General features: G+C 39.6%; 1 protein-coding gene across 2 annotated transcripts; it reads right to left on the bottom strand.

Annotated features, from left to right (window-relative positions):
* Nucleotides 1-1672: 1672 nt before the first annotated feature.
* On the bottom strand, nucleotides 1673-18846 carry LOC133636226 (palmitoyltransferase ZDHHC3-like). 2 transcript variants are annotated; one of them, XM_062030019.1, is made up of 8 exons: nucleotides 18511-18846; nucleotides 13569-13900; nucleotides 9667-9791; nucleotides 7758-7854; nucleotides 7558-7639; nucleotides 7344-7474; nucleotides 4841-5002; nucleotides 1673-2764 (listed from the first exon to the last, which is right to left on the bottom strand). In XM_062030019.1, exons 2-7 carry the CDS (start codon nucleotides 13869-13871, stop codon nucleotides 4844-4846), a joined length of 897 nt encoding a protein of 298 aa, XP_061886003.1. In that variant the 5' UTR covers nucleotides 13872-13900; nucleotides 18511-18846; the 3' UTR covers nucleotides 1673-2764; nucleotides 4841-4843. The 2 variants fall into 2 exon arrangements, with proteins under 2 accessions (XP_061886003.1, XP_061886002.1); XM_062030018.1 differs by lacking the exon at nucleotides 1673-2764 and having other exon boundaries at nucleotides 4761-5002.
* Between the last annotated feature and the right edge of the window lie 235 nt (nucleotides 18847-19081).

Raw genomic sequence — 19081 nt, 5'->3', positions numbered from 1 at the left:
TCGAGGATTTTCGAGATAAACGGAAGGTGGGACACCGGCCGGTAGCTCACCATGAGGTCAGGATCGAGGTTAGGTCTTTTGAGTAGAGGATGAATAACCGCTTTTTTGAATGCTAGGGGAACAGTACCAGTGGAAAGTGATAAGTTTATAATATTTAACACTGATGGACCTAATGAAACAAAAAGCTCCTTGATAAGTTTCCCAGGAATTGGGTCAAGTAAACGTGTTGTTTGTTTTGTCCCATTTACACATTTTAACAATTCCTCCAATGTTATTTCATCAAAGAGGGAGAAACTATTTTGGAGGGCAGTGTCCGTCGTATATACAGTCGTATCTGTGTTAATAGAACCCAGTTGTAGCTGAGATGCATTGTCTTTAATCTCTTTTCTAATGACTTAAATTTTCTTATTAAAGAAATTCATAAAGTCATCTGCTGAGTGGGTGGAGCTACTGGGAGGAGTCCCTTGTTGGGTTAGCGATGCTACTGTACTAAACAAAAATTTAGGATCATTTTTGTTGAGGTGGATGAGATTTGAGTAATATTTAGCTTTAGCTGAGGTAAGCATGCGTTTATAAGTTATTAAACTATCACTCCATGCTTGATGGAAAACCTCAAGTTTAGTCGCACGCCATTTGCGTTCCAGCTTTCTACATGATCATTTCTGGGCTTTAGTTTCTTCTGTAAACCATGGGGTACGCCTTTTAGGGGCCCTTTTTAGCTTTAGCGGTGCTACACTATCAATGGTGTCGCGCAGGGCGTCGTTAAAGTTGTTAGTGAGGTTATCAATAGAGCCCACATAATTTGGGAATGGTGCCATTACCGAAGGCAGTAGGTCAGTAAGAGTCGTCGTTGTGGCAGCATTAATGTTGCGGCTGCTATAGTAGTTATTATTATTATTATTAGTTTGTTGACAATGAGTCAGAACTTCGAATTTTATAAGGTAATGATCGGACATTACTTTAGTGTACGGGAGTATCGTAACTTTGGAGGTGGTGACACCCCTGACGAGCACTAGATCTATCGTATTACCGTTGCGATGCGTGGGTTCATTTATTATTTGTGTAAGACCACAGCTATCAATTATAGTCTGGAGCGCCACGCATGGAGGGTCCGATGGGGTATTCATATGGATGTTAAAGTCTCCCATTATGATTATATTGTCGGCGTGCGTCACTAGATCAGCAACGAACTCTGAAAATTCATTGATAAAGTCCGAATAGGGCCCTGGGGGGCGGTAGATGACAGCCAGGTGCAGAGGCAGCGGTGTGACAAACCTCACAGTAAGCACCTCAAACGAGTTATATTTATTAAATCATGATGCCCAAAAGAGGAGGAGATATTTTGGAAAAACTATCACAGAGAGAAATGTTCTGGATCTACACACTCAATACTATGACACCAAATGGACTCAATGATGACTATAGCCTAAAATGTTTTTTAACATAATTGTTCCTTCTGTGTCATTGTAGTCATCCAGTATCCAGTCCAGTGCCATCTAGTGTATGCTAGTCCTAACAACAGTGTTTTGCAGAAGCTCCACCTGAAAATTGGTCCCAGCATCAGCAAGGAAGAAGACATGTGATTGGTTCCCCAGTAATTGGATCCAATTCCCAGTTGTGAACTCTGAGTGTGTGTGTATGTATAAATTGACACTGAAATTGTATGTACTCTTAAACGCTCTGACGAAGGCCACGTGCCGAAACGCGTAAGCGTTCCTCTTTTTTGATGTGAGCAATAAATCAAGTGAAATGTGAGTATTTTGTCCTACTAGTCTTAATTTTGGGATGTGCTACCTTTTCAAACATTTTTGAAACATTTACTGAGTTATATTTATTATTTAAGTCCGAGGTAAGGCTAAAGTTTTGTTGTATATTAGTGCAACACCCCCACCCCTTTTAATGGGACGGGCAATATGCGTTCCCGTATAGCCAGGAGGAGACGCCTCACCCAGCGCAAAAAATTCGTCTGGTTTGAGCCAGGTCTCGGCTAGACCAACGACATCAAGATTGTTGTCTCTAATGACTTCATTAACTAATAACGTTTTGGAAGACAATGACCTTATGTTTCAAAAGCCCATATTATAGGTGGTGGGCTGTTTTGAGGAGTTTTTGTTGAAAGTATCCGTAGTAGCAATATTAATAATGGTACGTTTATTATGCGTAGTGCACTTTAAATAATTTCGACCATATCTAGGATTTTTAGATTGTTTGCCACCTCAGTAAAATGCATGTCCACCTCTGACGCAGAAAAAACATTATGTGAGTTGTATATTATTCTAAGAGAATTGCTATGTGTGCAGGGATTATCCAGCCTGGCGCTGGCTAGTTCTAGCTTAACAGACTCCTTATTAGCGCTTCTTTGTGGATTAGCATTTAGCTTTTTCGTTAGCCCCGCTAACAACAACGCCTTTAGCTTTGTTGTTAGCCCCGCCCGACACCCCCGCTTCTGCTTCCGAGCGCACCGCTTACGTCTCTTTCGTTGACGGTCTCCGCTGGTAGTGGACGCCGCTGCTTCAAAGGCCACTGCTGGATGTAGCTCGCAAAGAATTCCCAAGCTAGCGAGTAGGTCCACCGTACACGCATCTTTCAGCCCAAAATGGCCCGATCTCTCCACATCCAGAATCGTAAGTCGGTCATAAGTGATCACGGAGTGAACACGCTGTGAGCCAGCCATGAAATTGACTGAATTGAGGGGTATTTTTGCCAAATCGGTCTACACTTCCAGGAGCGCTCGCAAGAAGCTGCCGCCATGAAGCGCCGCCATCTTGGAAAAAAAGTTGAAAAAAAGACAGAAATTAATTCTATTTTGAGGGCTCCAACAAAGCAAATAGCATCGATTTAGTGGAATGGCATATATTGTTCTATGTTTAGCCCTCCCTCCCTAGAAATGATTGCTATAATTTATTAATAAAACTGTCGTTAAAAGTAAAAAAATATCTTTCGTAACACACACACACAAAAAATATCTGTAATTGTTATGGAAATGAAATGTGAATGAACACCTCTCCAAAATAATAAAAAATGACACAGTCTCCACATGACTTTATTTTCTCAATACATTATAAAAGCTATTCCTACATAAAGTAATAAAATAGAATTCCTGACAGAATATACTGAATGAAGAAAACAGCTGGTGTTAATATTGCAGACGCGTAAACTCCTCATTTAAAACCAAACATGATATTTTTGAAAACAGGTCTACATTGAAACCGAGACAATTACTTTGCCGTCCACTTTATTTCATATATAAAACACTCAAAGTTGGCAACAAGCAAGTTCAAATAACAAAAGGTTCCACTTTTTGACATGATCATATTTCAAATGGCGTGTGCTCAGTCAAATCACACAGAAACATTTCAGTCTGAACTTGTCATATTTTAAGCAGTAAGGCTTCTTGTTCCGCCTGGTTAAGATCACGTGATCACATAATGATATCATTTATTCATATTTTTCGGTCTCAACTGTTTAATTGGTGGCGTGCTTACTCCCATTTGTAAATAATACAATTACTGTGAAAAAAAAAGAAAGAAAGAAAGGCAACTTTAGGCTTTGTTGTTGTCTTGATAAAGGTGCGTTCACAGCACCATGACGCAGGAGGTGGCCTGCTTATGATACTGAAGCATTCTAAAACACTAGGAGTGATACGGTGTCAAATGATACCACGATGTGTGTGTCACTTTAAGAAAAAAAAACATGTGACCAATACATTTGACTCTGAGGCGCCCTGCGTACTAAAAGTTGGGCAAAATTCCAAAATGTGGGATCACTTTAATCTTATCACACCGAATAAGTTATTTTTCTGTTGACTATTTGGCTCATTGACCAGAGTTGCAAGTTTTGTACTTCTTTCTGGCAGCTATTATAAAAAAACAAAAAACGAAAACAATATATTTTCTAATTGTATTTGCAAGTCAAATGTAGTGTTTTTAATCCAGCAACTGGTGCCAGCATGAAACAGCAACACATTGTCAATACAGCTAGTGAGTGTACCACACGCTCATCGAGGCGCCATTTACCCATTACAACAGCTTACTTGGCGGGGGTCAACGCTGTAGTCAGTGGTCAATATGTGGTCATTACAGCGTTGCTAAGGTAACCCGCCTGGATCCGCCCCCTTTTTTACCAACCAAGGTGCACAGATTGAGAGGCAAAAGTGCAAGGCAAACCAGATGAACAAAAAAGAACCTGTCAGCTCATTGTCCAGCGCGACTCTTAAGGCCTTAGGGAGGATTACCGACATACTCTCGCACGGCGACACTCATACATCAAAGGTAATGTTGCCCGACACTTCACCGACTGTCAAAAACAGAGCGATATTATCCTGCTTCTCACCAGTTTGTTTTTTCCTTTCCAGCAAGAAAAGAACAATCAAGCTTTTGTTTTCCTTCTTAGGTCATCGTCACTTTTTTTTTTAATAAACTTACTTAAGAAGCATCTGCTAACCAGAAATGTGCTTATTTCTTCATGACTTTAGTTTGAAACAGCCGCATCCTTGCATCTGCTGACCCCCATGATACTCTAATTTTCCCAAAATAGACTACATTTTACAATCTGAGGACCACCTTTACTCAAATCGAACCACTGGTCCTAACACACCAGTGTCGCAGAGAAAGTGGACGACTTTAGCTTCAGCTTCCCAATAATAAATGCCTGCTGCTCTCTGCAGTTGAGTAAATAGACTTTAGTCGAAAGAACCGCACCTACTTTTGAACCGTCACTGATGGCCTGCGGCAGCAAGAGGGAGGTACCTTAGTGGCGGGTTTTGCAAATTGTATTTTATTTGAAATGTCATTGGTAAATATGGTTGGAGCAGAGTAGTCACCGTATGAAGAGTTCTTACTGGTCACACGATGTACTGGTACAAGTCCGCCTTGCCGTGGTCAGGTGTGGCAAACGGGTTCAGCCAGGCAACGGAGAACGGGTGACCGAACACCACTTTCAAGTTCATCCATCTGGACTTTTTGATCCATCTTCTTTCCTCTTTTTTTAGCTGCTCGATGCCCTTTTAGGTCAAAGATGACAGAGAGAAATATCAGATGATATCAGCATGCATCTGAAATATGATACAGCGTGCTTACTTGTGCAACGCTGGACAGTTAACATCTAAATGTCCTCCAATAATCACACAAGGTTGATCTTTTCTTGTATTTTAGTCAAGTCATTTACAATAAGGTAAACATGGCAGGCTACGCAACAGCTAAGCAAACAATAACACACAGGCGAGGCATGCATATTAGCGTCCTTAATATAAGAATATTGCATTCTAAAATAGCACATTTGTAATTATTAACAAGTGTGAAATAATTATAGTTGCAGATTACTTACACATACAAAGTCTACAAGACGTGTTAGACAATATCCAGTAACAAAGGTGTCCACATCATTCAACCTAATGAGTCATGAGCTTAACTCAGTTCTCCTCAAATAGTATGGGGCAATGCGTTGTGTACCGGTACTTAGTTTTAACTTCATCGTGGAGACAATAAAACAACCTAAAGTTGAACGTTTCTAAAATTGTAAATCAAAGGACGGTTTACATATCTGCCAACTAAATTTCAACATTCGGGGAGTGCAGAATATATATGTAAACAAACCTGGAGGGTGTTACATTGTAGGAGCAAAATAAGCAGCAACAATTGAAAAATAGAGCAAAACAATTCAATGTAACATGAAAAAGTTTATACTAATAACACAGATTTGTCTTTAAACATACTGTATGTACCGTATTTTTCAGACTATAATGGGCACTTAAAATCCTTTCATTTTCTCAAAAATCGACAGTGCGCCTAATGTATGGGATCATTCTGACTGTGCTTACCGACCTCGAAGCAATTTTATTTGGCACATGGTGTAACGACGAGTGTGAACAGTAGATGGCAGTAACACATAAGAGATATGTGTAGATTGCAGTATGACGCCAGTAAACAACACCGAAACTTTAAATGTTCCATTGAAAACAGAACATTACAGACGGCGCTCAAAAATCTGTCAAAATGTTTTAGTACGACTTTGGTAAACAATGAAGCCGCACTGTTTGATGGATTGTCGGAGCATTACGGCTACTGTAGTCAGACGTACAAGTACTATTATGGTGTGTGTGTATAAGGACCGCAAAATGGCACCCATTAGCAGACATTATCTGGCGTTTTCTTTCGCATTAATATGCAAAACCAACTTTTCTTACCTTCTGGTACCTGCTGATGTGTATTTGAGATCTGGATAAGTCCTGAAAATTTGCACGTGTCCTTTGTAGTCCGTGACGACATTGTAGTCGATAAGCTTCTCCTTGTTATGTGGCATTCATCCTCTAATGTTGCCATTTATAATAAAAAGTAGCGTAAAGTTCTAACTTATATCTGTCAGTAGACTTGTTATAGAAGCGCTACAAACTACCGGTGTAGTGGGTTTACATAATTCACCCATGGAAATTCAGTTATTAGAATGTTACGGTCGGACGTTTTTTCACGGGACATATTTCTGGCATTGTTGCTGCACTAGTGAGCCAGGGATGAAAAGATGCTGCTTCGTTATTGATTTAGGTAAAGTCTAAATGTCATTAAAATAGTTAGCTCCATCTTTTGACACTTCTATCACTCGCGTCCTTGCACGCCACACCGCTACAACAAAGATGACAGGGAGAAGACGCTGTCGAAGGTGAGCCACGTAAATAAGACCGCCCGCCAAACGGCGTGTCCTATTGAGATGGTCAAAAAGCGACTTGAAGATGGTCTGTAAAACAATCTATGCAACATTTTGACCAAACAACTACCATTACATGTTATGTAGACCCCAAGGAAGTGTTTTCAATTTTTAAATAAAAATTATAATATGACCCCTTTAATGCGCCTTATATCCGGTGCGCCTTTTTTTATGAAAATAGACCTGAATAGACCCGCTCATCGGCAGTGTGCCTTATGGTCTGGAAAATACGGTATACATTTTTTCAGCCTTCTTCAAGGAAAATACATGCGTCATCCCCAATTGGGGAAATTGTACAATTACATCATATTGACACTGCCCCCACCACACCCTGACCACGCTCCCACCGCCACTATTAGATTGGAACTCTGTGAGAAACACTGTTGCCTTATTATCTAATACTGCATAAAAGTGATTGATTCTGTAGTTACTTGCTCAGATCATTCGGAGTTTCTCATACGTTGATTGAAAGATTTATTATTTTCTTTTTTTTGTTTTACATACATTGATTTATTTGTGACAGCCCGCCACAAATAGATTTGGGGCTACCTGTAAAAAATTATCCATGTTTACAAGTCTCACTTCCTCTTTTAAGACGCACCTCTTACTGCGTTCTGCTGAGACTGCATAAAAACAGTACTTACTGTCTCGTCGCTGCAAATGGAGTGGACCTGTGTCCCAAACATGACGGCGGTGAAGATTAAGAACAGAAGCCCCTCGAAGCACAGCAGGATGAGCAGGATGACAGTTGCTGGTGCAGAAAAGGTGCTGCACTCTAGTGAAGGAAGTGAGATCGGTTTTACAGTATTTATCGATATTTTTACTGCTACTTCAACCAAAAGGCAAGATGTTACTTACTTGACCAATCGTCTTCGAAGCAGAAAACAAAATGGAACGCCACCATGGCCAATGCATGGAAAGATACTAACGCGATGTACATCTAAGACAAAAAAAAGTTACTTGTAAGAACATATTGAACATTATATCCAATATGCTCATTATTTTGTAACATGTTATTCATAATTAGTTGTCAAAATAGTGTATTTTTGTTGACTCACCGTAAAGAGCACAAAGTATTTCTGATTGTTCTCCCCGACACAGTTGTTGACCCAAGGACAGTGGTGGTCCATCTTTTTGATGCAACGTTTGCACACACTGCAGACACACAGGCGGGGATGGGCAGAAACATTTTTGAAAAAAATATTAATCAGCTCAAATTCAATTTGTTTAGAATTCAGATTCTCTGGGACAATTTTTCCCACTTCCGCAATAATCCACTCAAAAAAGAAATCAAATAATGTAATAATTCATAAAATTGCTCTGAATCGAGATAGTATCCGCTAACAGGTCTCCAGTCGCCATCTGATGCCACTCCAGCGTAAATGCACTCCCACCTAACATGCTAATTGATTGTATTGATTTATATTATATATGATACATAGATACAAGGTCTGTGCTCTGCAAATAAATGCCGTACATAGGGACGGGTACGGAATTTGGTACTAGTGTAGGAATTCCGTCGGTACTACCGTCTACCGGGTATCGATTCACATGAAATCAAATGGTGCCCTATTTCGATACCTTTGTTGCGCGTGACATCACGTCTGGTTGCAGACTAAACACTGGCTCATGCAAACAATCACTCAAGCAGCACTCAGGGCAGACTCAGCCAAACTCCCTCTAAGTAATGTTGCAATTTTCAACACCAACAAAGCAAGTTTGCTCTGTAGAAAACGCTTGAACGTAAAGTAAGGCTTTACTTTTTACAAATGCGCTGGATTGATGCTAATTTACATTGGATCTGCCATAGCTACTGTTAGCATTAGCGATTTTGCAAGGCGATTTCAACACCTCCAAATTTGGTAATAAAAACTACAACTAAGATGAAAGTTTACATTCAAACAGCTGGCGTGTACAATACTTACAGTGTAAACACTTTGTAGGGCGCAATATAACACATCATGGAAAAAAGCTACTTTTTAGACAACATACCATAGATAGCCTGTAAATTATTGCCATCTAATGTCTTGGAATTGGAAGTGCAACTGCAATGCAAAATGTAACAAGAAAACAAGATATAACAACTAGACATTCCAGTTATCAAAATCTGCTCATTTTTAAATGTTACATTATAAAATAAAATGTTATTATCAAACATCCATCCATTTTCACCGCTTGTTACTCTCGAAGTCGCGGGAGAGGGGCGGGGGGCTGGAGCCTATCCAAGCTGCACTCGGGTGGAAGGCAGGGTACACCCCGGACAAGTCGCCAGCTCATCGCAGGGGCCAACATATATAGACAGACAACCATTGACACACTCATGTGTTGCCAAACATTTATCAACACACACAAAAGTACCAAAAATTGGTACCGTCGAGTTCCTGTATCGATTTCCAAATGGTACCGTATCGGTTCAAATGTGAACACTACCCATCTGTGGGTTTCCAGCTGAGTGTAATTGTAATGAATAGAAACACAGTGGTGGATCTGTGTGGTTTTCACCAGAAGATGACATCATAACTGCATTCATTGCACCTGGCGCTGATCAAATTGTTGACTTGTTTAAGAATTAAAAAGCAGGCTTCGATAAGTCTTTCCTAATGTGAGATGTTACATGGTGTCAGTGGTGTACAACCTCAATACTAATACACTCAGTACAATACCATATCATACTATACCATAAATCAAAGAGTTTGACGCTACAATTTATAAAAAAGATGTATTTTTTATTTAATTAGGCAACTATTCATCTTCCCAGGAGACCCACACAAATCACTACCTGTCGGTGTCAGGGACTCACTACATTGAAAACATCACTGCTGCATTCAATTACAGTTCCAATTGTTCCGAACTTGAATATTATCTGATTGTCTTCCCGATTCAATTATATTGTACTTTTCAGAAATTTCCATCACCTAATAACTGTTATTTAGCATCGAATGTAGATGTGCATGGTGGACTGTGTACCTGCAGTGATGAGCCCTGTCAGGCTTGATGCTGCAGCATTTAGGACACTTGTAGACCACCTGTCCTGGTTTGAGCTGGAGGCTTTCGATGAATTCTTTGGTTGCGTTTCCTTTGGGCACAGCTCCCTGGTAAGAGAGATGACTGGATAAGACATACAATAATTATTTATACACCTTTAGATCAGACCTGGGCCACATGCGGCCCAGTAAGATTTTCAATCCGGCCCGCCGGGCGTTCTACATAATTTTTTTTACACCTTGAACATCCAAACTGTAGCCGCCATTATGATGTGCAGTGCTGTTTTTAAATGACCGTAAGTCTTGAACTATAGAAAGTAATTCAATGGTTGCAATCTGCGCTTTTGAGTTATTACGGTAATCTACATCACAGCAGCTCAGACGAGGAACCAACCAGAGTGGACGGGGTTTGTTTTTAAAGCAGCCAGCCCCAAACGTATTAGCCAGGAACAGATGTGGAAGCAAATTTATACAAACATTTTTTTGCATAAAAGTGACAATATATCATATTTTAGGTGTTTATTACCCTTTGCATTCATATTTTGCTGTTTTTTGCATTTTTGTTGTGTTTTGCTTGATTGTAAAAGATGTCTATCGAGGAGCTGGTCTGAGAAGCAAAAGAGGAGCGATGTTCATTTGTTGTTAATATTCAGTGTTTTATTGTTCATAGTTAATATTGTAAATCCAACTTTCTTCATTTTCATGTACATTTTGGGTGTTCCATTCAGTAAAAAACTGTAAAATGTAATTCGTTTTTTTTGAGGTGGTCTGTTTTTAGAATTCTGGCGGACATTAGTGTTCCTGAAAAAAAGGACCCAACACTAAGGGTGTAACGGTACGTGTATTTGTATTGAACCGTTTCGGTACGGGGGTTTCGGTTCGATTCGGAGGTGTACCGAACGAGTTTCCACACGGACATATTAAGTAGCGCACCGCACGTTGTGTAAACAATGCACACCGAGGCACAACACACGGCATGCTAGCAATAACCGGGCTATTACAAAATGCAAAAAGCCAGAGCTGGAAGACCCTCTTGCCTCGTTAAGATCTCCCGTTTGGGAACATTTCGGATTCGAGGTGCGATACAACAATGGATAACATCGCTTCAACGAAGATAAAGACGAGCGTCGTGCAAACACCGCATTCAAGCAGCCTCTCCTCGGCGAGTCAGGCAGGGCTAAAGCAATAACAAATGCCCTTGGTGTTATTATAGCAGCATATTTAAGACCATATTGCATTAAAAACTAGATTTTGACCAACTTCTATGGTGGAAGAACAATGAGCCCATATATCCTCTTACTGCCAAGTTAGCCAGGCACTACCTCGCCATACCTGCTACCTCCGTGCCCAGTGAAAGGGTATTTCCCACAGCTGGAGACATTGTAACTGCAAGCAGGTCTGCTCTTTCTGCAGACAATGTGGTTAAACTGATTTTTCTGGCAAAAAACATGAAAATTGAGTGAAAGTCACCAGGGTTAAAGGCTGGGGGGGAAAAAGAAAAGTTAATCTGAGGCGGAGTTGACTTGAAACTGTTTAATGTTGCACTTTTTGTATGTAGAAGAAAGGTTTTGTCATTTTATTTAATCTGAGCAACAACCTGAAGCAGTTTAATGTAGCACTTTATATGTGGAAATGTTGCACTTTATATGTAGAAAGGTTTTGTTAAGAAACCAATTCTGAGCCTCATCTTATTTAGTTTTAATTTTACATATGTTGACAGCATTAACCCTGGCAATGGACCCTGTGTGTATATGTATGTTATTGTTATGCTTAGCATTCATGACTGCCTGCTGTTGCACTGATCAGCCTAGTGGTGGCTCACATCCATCACACACACAGCTATTTTAAAGCAATGTTAAAAGGATAAAGCCATTGTTTACAAATTTTGGTAAATAAATAACCAGAAAATGAATATTTTGTTGTTTTCTTACTGTACCGAAAATGAACCGAACCGTGACCTCTAAACCGAGGTACGTACCGAACCGAAATGTTTGTGTACCGTTACACCCTTACCCAACACACATACAGTACAGCAGATTTTTACAGCTAAAAGTGTATATATAATTTATACACACATACACTATTTGCCCAGCTCTGCTTTAGCTGTTACAGCATGTTTTAAGCTAATGCTCCAGATGAATGAATGAATGCATGCATATAGTAAATAGTGTAAGGTTTCAGTAAGTAGATATGTGATTTATGAGGAGAAAAAAATTGAGTAAAAAGTGGTGTATAAAAAAACGGTTATCGAAACAATGTGGCCTTTAACCACAATGACTTCCTTTTTGAACATACTTGAACAATCATGTGCTAATTTGGCCTTTGATCTTTGTACCCTGTCAGAAAAATGTTACATAAACTATCACCGCATTTTCTTTTAAACACTACATTTATTAAATATATACGAAAGCATTTGTACAAAACATTATAGAACATAAAAAGCAATGCATTCCAGTCCACTTTGCATCAAGTCTTTCTTAACTTCTAAGTTCAAAACCACCAACATGTGTGACATCACATGTTGATTGATTAAAACTTTTATTAGTAGATTGCACAGTTCAGTACATATTCCGTACAATTGACCACTAAATGGTAACACCCCAGTAAGTTTTTGAACTTGTTTAAGTCGGGGTCCACGTAAATCAATTCATGGTAGAGAAGAGTACCGTTCCATGATGAGACCAACTAACCATACCGAAATATGTATTCAGTTATAAACATTCATTCACTTTCTTCTTTCCTTCATAGATCTAAACTTTACCGCTGTCTGTATTTTTTTTAAATATTTTTATTGTAATATTTTCAGAATGTGTGTGTTCTATTTTTTGCCAAAGACAGACAAAGAAAAACAATCTAAAGTTGTCTTTAGTTTTTAGTTTTAATGCCATGATTTTAATAGTCCGGCCCGTGTGTGCACAGATTTTTTGCCATGGAGACCAGCTGCTGGGTCTCTGCCACACCAGAGTCCGTTTGGAGAGACTGGAGGAGATGCAGATGAAGAGACAGGGCTGCGGAGCTAGAACTGAGCGCCGGGACGAACAGGCTTCACAGTGTCTTAGCTGAATGAGCAGGTATCGGACACCTCAGTCTCCTTAGTCGCATCCTCACTCATCCATGCAGACTGGACACTGGCCGAGTTAGTGGGCGGCCGAGGGTGGAGTCGGCTCTCTTGGTTGCTTTGTTGGGTCTGCTCCTGTCTCTGGCCATGCTCCCTCAACCCCAGCAGACGATGGCGTGGAACACCGCAGAGGCCACCACAGTGTATATGTTTCCTTTACTTTTTATTCATAGCTGTATGTAGAAGTGGCTGGTTGCATCAGCTCTGCTCTTTTAATGTCTTTAATGTCCTTTGTGTTCTTTGATGTTTGATGTTTCCCACATGTAAGAGGGATGTGTGCTATGGCTATGAGTTAATTTTTCCCTTGGTCTTTAGTCTGGACCCCCTCTCCAGGGGCCAAGGTTTAGACCGATTTTTTCATTGTTTACCTGTATCTCACCTTTTTTGTAAGGGGCGCCGGAAGTTGGCAGACCCGTCAGCGATCCTGTTCTGTCTCCCTGTAATGTTTGTCTGATCTTGAATGGGATTGTGCTGAAAATGTTATATTTCCCCTCGGGGATTAATAAAGTATTTCTGATTCTGATTCTGATTTTTCTTTGAGAGAAGCAAAATACCGCCTAGAACGCTTTGACAACAGACGCTCGCTTGACCACCACTTTGAACCTCACATTAATGTAACGAGCCGGACAGGCCGTCAGGGGGATAAAACCTATATGTAAAAAAAGGTTTGGAAGCTCAGCAACACATCCGATTAGAAGTAAGTTGGTTTTACTTGAATTTTCCATATGTCAACAAATCCAGCACATCTGATGTCATCATCCACTTACCGGGTCAGTGCACATGGCCTTGGCGTGCGAGGCGAGGGCGAGGAAGGCCAAACTGTTGAAGATCACGCCGTTGAAGAGGCTGTACGCCAGGCTCTTGGCGGGCCAGAGCATCACGAACACGACCACAAACTCTGCATAGAAGACCAGCATCCAGGTGATGACGGCGCACACGATGCCGCAGCCGTCGCGGATGAACCACATGGTGCCGGAGCTGCCCTGGGGCGGGGGAGGGGCGCAGTGTTCAGGCTTCAGGTAGCCAGCCTGACGCTCGATGTCCCTGGTGCGATGAGACGGGCTCTTCATTCTAGAGCAGCTGTGGCTTTATCCACATACTGGGAGGCGCCATCAAGGAAGAAAAGGGAAATAGCAAATGAGGTGAGAGTAATGACCAAAATCTGATTTACCCGGTATTACAATACTTTAGTGACAGTTTGTAAGAGCTTCATAATCAGTGTTTCCATACATTCATTTGTTTGTGGCAGCCCGCCACAAATACATTTCCACCGCCACAACTGTGATACCGGTCACACCTTCGCTTGTAAACACTTTATGATGGGACTAACGGTGAACGCAACTTGTCGTTACAACTTAGTACTAGTACCAAAATGTATTTCGATACTTAAAAATTGCATTATTGGCTTTATTTTAACAAAAAATCTTACGTTACATTAAACATATGTTTTTTATTGTAAGTTAGTCCTTAAATAAAATAGTGACCATACTAGACAACTTGTCTTTTAGTAGTAAGTAAACAAACAAAGGCTCCTAATATAGCTGCTGACGTATGCAGTAACATATGTTCCGGATATGTTTTGCCCGAAATCCATCACAACCTCCTGCACTGATGTTGGGGGGACAGGAGGTCCCTGTCGTGGAAACAACAAAGTACCTGGGTTACCACCTCGATCAAAACCTGACTGGAGATGTGCACATGGAGAAGGCAATAAAAACCGCCTCCAAGCGGCTGCACTACCTCACAGTCATGGCGAGACATGGACTACCTGCAGACGACCTTGTTACCATCTACACCACTCTCATCAGGCCGAGTCTGGAATATAGCTCAGTGCTCTTAGTGGGCTGCTCCAAAAAACAACAGGCAGAGCTAGAGCGAGTCCAGAAACGTGCCTGTAAAATCATTACGAGGAGAGCTGGAAACATCTCACAACCCCTACCATCACTCCAGACCAGGAGAGAGGAGGCTGCAGTGAAGCTGGTCAGGGATATGCATGATGAGCAACACCCTCTGCATGACCTGCTACCTCCAACACGAGGCAGCCGCACTGCCAGGACATTGAGGAACCAACATAAGCTGGCTGAACCCGAGCCCAAAGCCAAGACAAAGAGACTTAAAAACTCTACCCTGCATACTGCAATTAAACTGTATAATAATACTATCTAATTAAATAAGTAATACAGTCATTTACCAGAATGCTAATAGTTTCCATGCTGCTGTTGCCCTGAAAATGAAAATGTTTTTTTTGTTTTTTTTATATAAAATACTGTCTGTTCTTTTAATTTTTTTTATCTTTGTTTGTTTAATATTCATTGTAAAGTTCAGCTGTTTTTTCAGTGGGGCCCTGGCTCCACTGCAAGCATGAATAAATAAAGTCAAGTCAAGTCATATTGTGTCATTTACCATTCTATTATTTTGTATAAATGATTAAGGAAAAGCGGTAGAAAATGAATTATTAATCTATTTGTTCATTTAATATCTGCTTACTCTCTCTTTTAACATGTTCTATCTACACTTCTGTTAAAATGTAATAATCACTTATTCTTCTGCTGTTTGGATGCTTTACATTAGTTTTGGATGATACCACAAATGTAGTTATCAATCTGATACCAAGTCGTTACAGGATCATACATTGGTCATATTCAAAGTCATCACGTGTCCAGGGACATATATTTCCTGAGTTTATAAACATAATTTAAAAAATGTAATCGAAAAAAGATTTGGTGATGCTAAAAAATATCGATGTAATCATAGTAGTATCGACTAGATACGCTACTGTACTAGGTATCATTACAGTGGATGTCAGATGTAGACCTACCAACGTTTGTTTACATTTTGACGCCGGTGAGCTACGGTGTGTAGTGAAGCATGTTTAGTTATTACTCGTCCTGCAGGTATGATACTTGTAAGAAACTTACTTTATTTGTCGCCATGGAGGCCAGGATTAGGGATTTAGAAGTAGCTAAAACACTGGGATGAACTTTAGCCGCTAGCTAGCTAGTCATGACTTAAAGCACCTCTTCCTGAGGGCGTTTCAGTGTTATAACTTCACCTTCATCTTTAGTTTTTAAGACAAAATGCGTCCGTTCTCCCTTTTCTGTCCACACACCTAGTCTGCTTGTAAGTACTCTGTGATTGTGCGCTGTCGAACATGCTCCTCTGCTCGTAAAACCAACAATGTCACGACGTGACGACGACGGGGAGCGGGGGACCGGTACTTTTTAGAGGCGGTATAGTACCGAAACAGATTAATTAGTATCGCCGGACTATACTAATACTGGTATACCATACAACCCTACTCAGTACAGTACATGGCATTGTAACTCTGCTCAATAACACACCTATTAACCTCCAAGGACCTAATTTATAAAGGTAGAAGCGCACAAAAAACTTGCGTCAGCAGGGGTGAAATCTTACACCACAAACATCTGCATTTATTTACAGATACATTTGTCTATAGCTCAAGTTTTTCAGAATCACAAAATAAAGCTCATAATTACATTAAAAAAACATATGTAATATGTAATCATTCCTCCAATAGTAGCTAAATTGTATATTTATTTGTAAGCGCCTGAATATCCAAACAGCCCTTTAACATCGTTGAAGATACTGACTTTTGTCAGAACAAATCTACAAGTACAGTTGGTCAAATCCACCTTTGAGTCTTTCTTATCTCCAGGTGTGAACAAACGACAGTTAATGTAAATAAATGAAAAATAGATATCCATAAGTTCAGTCAGTTATCGGTCGAGCAAGTTATTGTTATCGGCTTGAAAAAAAATGCATCCCTCATAAATACATATAAGAAACTAGTATATTACTTGCAGAGTGCTTGTTCCTTATCCCATTTTGGACATTTCCTGAAAGTTAGATGAAAATCCGCCTGTAACTTTTTTGAGCTATCTAAAGCGAAATAAAAGAAATGGAGGGAACACTCTTGCCAGTCAACACTATCTTTGGCATTTGTTGGATGTTTTTTTAAGTGAGATTTATAGGTGAAACCGGTGAATCCCCATTACCAGCATTGTTAGCCGCCTCATGCTATCAATGTTTCACTATCTAGAATGCACAGAAAAGGGAAACACGTATTCTTGTCTCACATATAAGTTAAAGTTAAGTTAAAATACCAATGATTGTCACACACACACACTAGGTGTGGTGAGATTATCCTCTGCATTTGACCGAGCAGGGAGCAGCAGCAGCAGCGGTGGCCGCGCCCCAAAAAGTGCAGTTTCCTTAACAGACGAGACACAGCTAAAAAGTCTTTAAAAGAAAAAACTGACTTGATTTTGGCTAAAAGTCTAATGCTGGTACTAATAGTGAAATGACTGCCTTTCACAGCCGCCCAAAAAACATTTCACGCTCTCAGGGAAGTCCGCCCCAATATATTGAGTCAACTACTATTTGGATTTACACTGTAATATATAATTATATACTGTAATATTGTACATGGTAATTGTTATATATTGAATATATGATATAGACATAATATAATATATCAGTATATATAATATACTGTACATATATTATGTAAATATTACGTATATATGTTGTATTTTATATCGCTATATTTAGTCTATTTATACCTGCATTGTCCTTTCCATCCTTACACTTTCCATCATTGTAACTGAGCTACTGTGTGGAACAATTTCCCTTGTGGATCATTAAAGTTGGTCTAAGTCTAAGTCTAAGTATGAAAAAAAAAATTTAAAGGAATTTTACCTTTACAACCTCATTATACTATTGGCTAAGTTTTATATTCACAAATGTAAGTTTCTCAATACCCAACCTGTTTTTTGCGCCTTTAAAAAAAGAATTAAAACTATACTTTAAAACGCTCTCTACCTCTAACAACCAAAAAGCTGTGAAAACTATGATGCTGTGTTCCAAATTTGGATTATTTACGGAACTTGTGTGAGCCTATGGCTTTACATTTTGTTAAATATATATATTTTGCATTCTATTTTAGTTACTTTATTGAGTTTACAACACCCTGGCGCTGTTTTTTTTTACTGTTTTTGTACTATTTCTGTACTTGTTTTGATTATAATTATTTCTTGATTGTATGTAAATGTTGCATATTATAAATAAACGTTCATAAAATAAAAATATATACATAATAATAATATTGAGTCAACTAATAAATTTAAAAAAAAGACAAATAGACACTAAATCAAGTTTTTTGATTGATTGATTGAGACTTTTATTAGTAGATTGCACAGTACAGTACATATTCCGTACAATTGACCACTGAATGGTAACACCAGAATACGTTTTTCAACTTGTTTAAGTCGGGGTCCACGTTAATCAATTCATGGTAACTATCCATCCATCCATTTTCTACCGCTTGTCCCTTTTTGGGGTCGAAGTAATCAATACTCAACCTCCCTATTCCACGTTGATCTTCACACTGACTCTTATAGCAAAATAATACCATACTTCCAACATTGTGAAAGACTATTTTTTTAAATCTCATTTTATACATTTGATTTGGTAATGAATTGCTGCCGTTTAAACATTTCAATTTACAGTTCAGATTATTTTAACCTCCCAAAGGGTCTACCAAATCTCCAAATTGATGACTTTATAAGTTTGACATGAACAAACCGGAAGTAGGGAGTAAACAGCTGCATATCCCGGATGAGCATGCACCTCGAGTAAAACATGATTTCCCAACTCGTATTCATCACATTCTATGGCTTATCTTACCTCATTCTCTCTCTTGTGGTTGTGGCGAAACATTTCATCGAGTTGTTTCAATTTTTTTGCAAGTTAAAATAAATCAAACCGAGAAGGTCTCCGCCCGTTAGCGCGCTCCCAGCTAACGTCACCTGCGGGAGGACTGCGACTCTCCCCCGGCCCGCTGACACTTTCACTGAGGCCGTGGTGTCAACGTGATGTTAACTAACATATTTATATTTATGGGTTAAATAAAACAATACTTGCTCTCGGTTACCTAGCTAACTCGGTATTTCATTGTCTTTCGGGTCCGGTCTCCGGACTTCTCCGCAGACCGTGTACAATAAAACAGGGCCAACCAGGAAGTACGTGATACTGATGTCCACATACCGGACCATTGTGTCCTCAACTTTGTCTTTCAGGTGCAACTTTCTCCCGTAGTAATCCTGCCACAGTGTAAAACACGCGGATACAAAACCTAAAATAATGTACAATGAAGATCCAAATATCCACTTAGCAAAAAAATATAGTTGCGTTATTTTGAAAAAAATTGCTAAATTAATCCCATAGTTTTTAAAACCTGAAATACAAATTAATGGGT

The sequence above is a fragment of the Entelurus aequoreus genome, linkage group LG20, assembly GCF_033978785.1.
Source record: "Entelurus aequoreus isolate RoL-2023_Sb linkage group LG20, RoL_Eaeq_v1.1, whole genome shotgun sequence".
Taxonomy (NCBI): Eukaryota; Metazoa; Chordata; class Actinopteri; order Syngnathiformes; family Syngnathidae; genus Entelurus; species Entelurus aequoreus.
The sequence above is the reverse complement of the archived record's forward strand: the minus strand, read 5'-3'. Positions and strand labels throughout refer to the sequence as shown.

Excerpts from the sequence above, each read along its gene's own strand:
- LOC133636226 (XM_062030019.1), bottom strand. The coding sequence starts at position 13,871 with ATGAAGAGCCCGTCTCATCGCACCAGGGACATCGAGCGTCAGGCTGGC. Across the intron at positions 9,792-13,568 it reads AGGCCATGTGCACTGACCCG|GGAGCTGTGCCCAAAGGAAA; the intron begins GTAAGTGGATGA and ends CTCTCTTACCAG. Across the intron at positions 7,855-9,666 it reads GACAGGGCTCATCACTGCAG|TGTGTGCAAACGTTGCATCA; the intron begins GTACACAGTCCA and ends GTGTGTCTGCAG.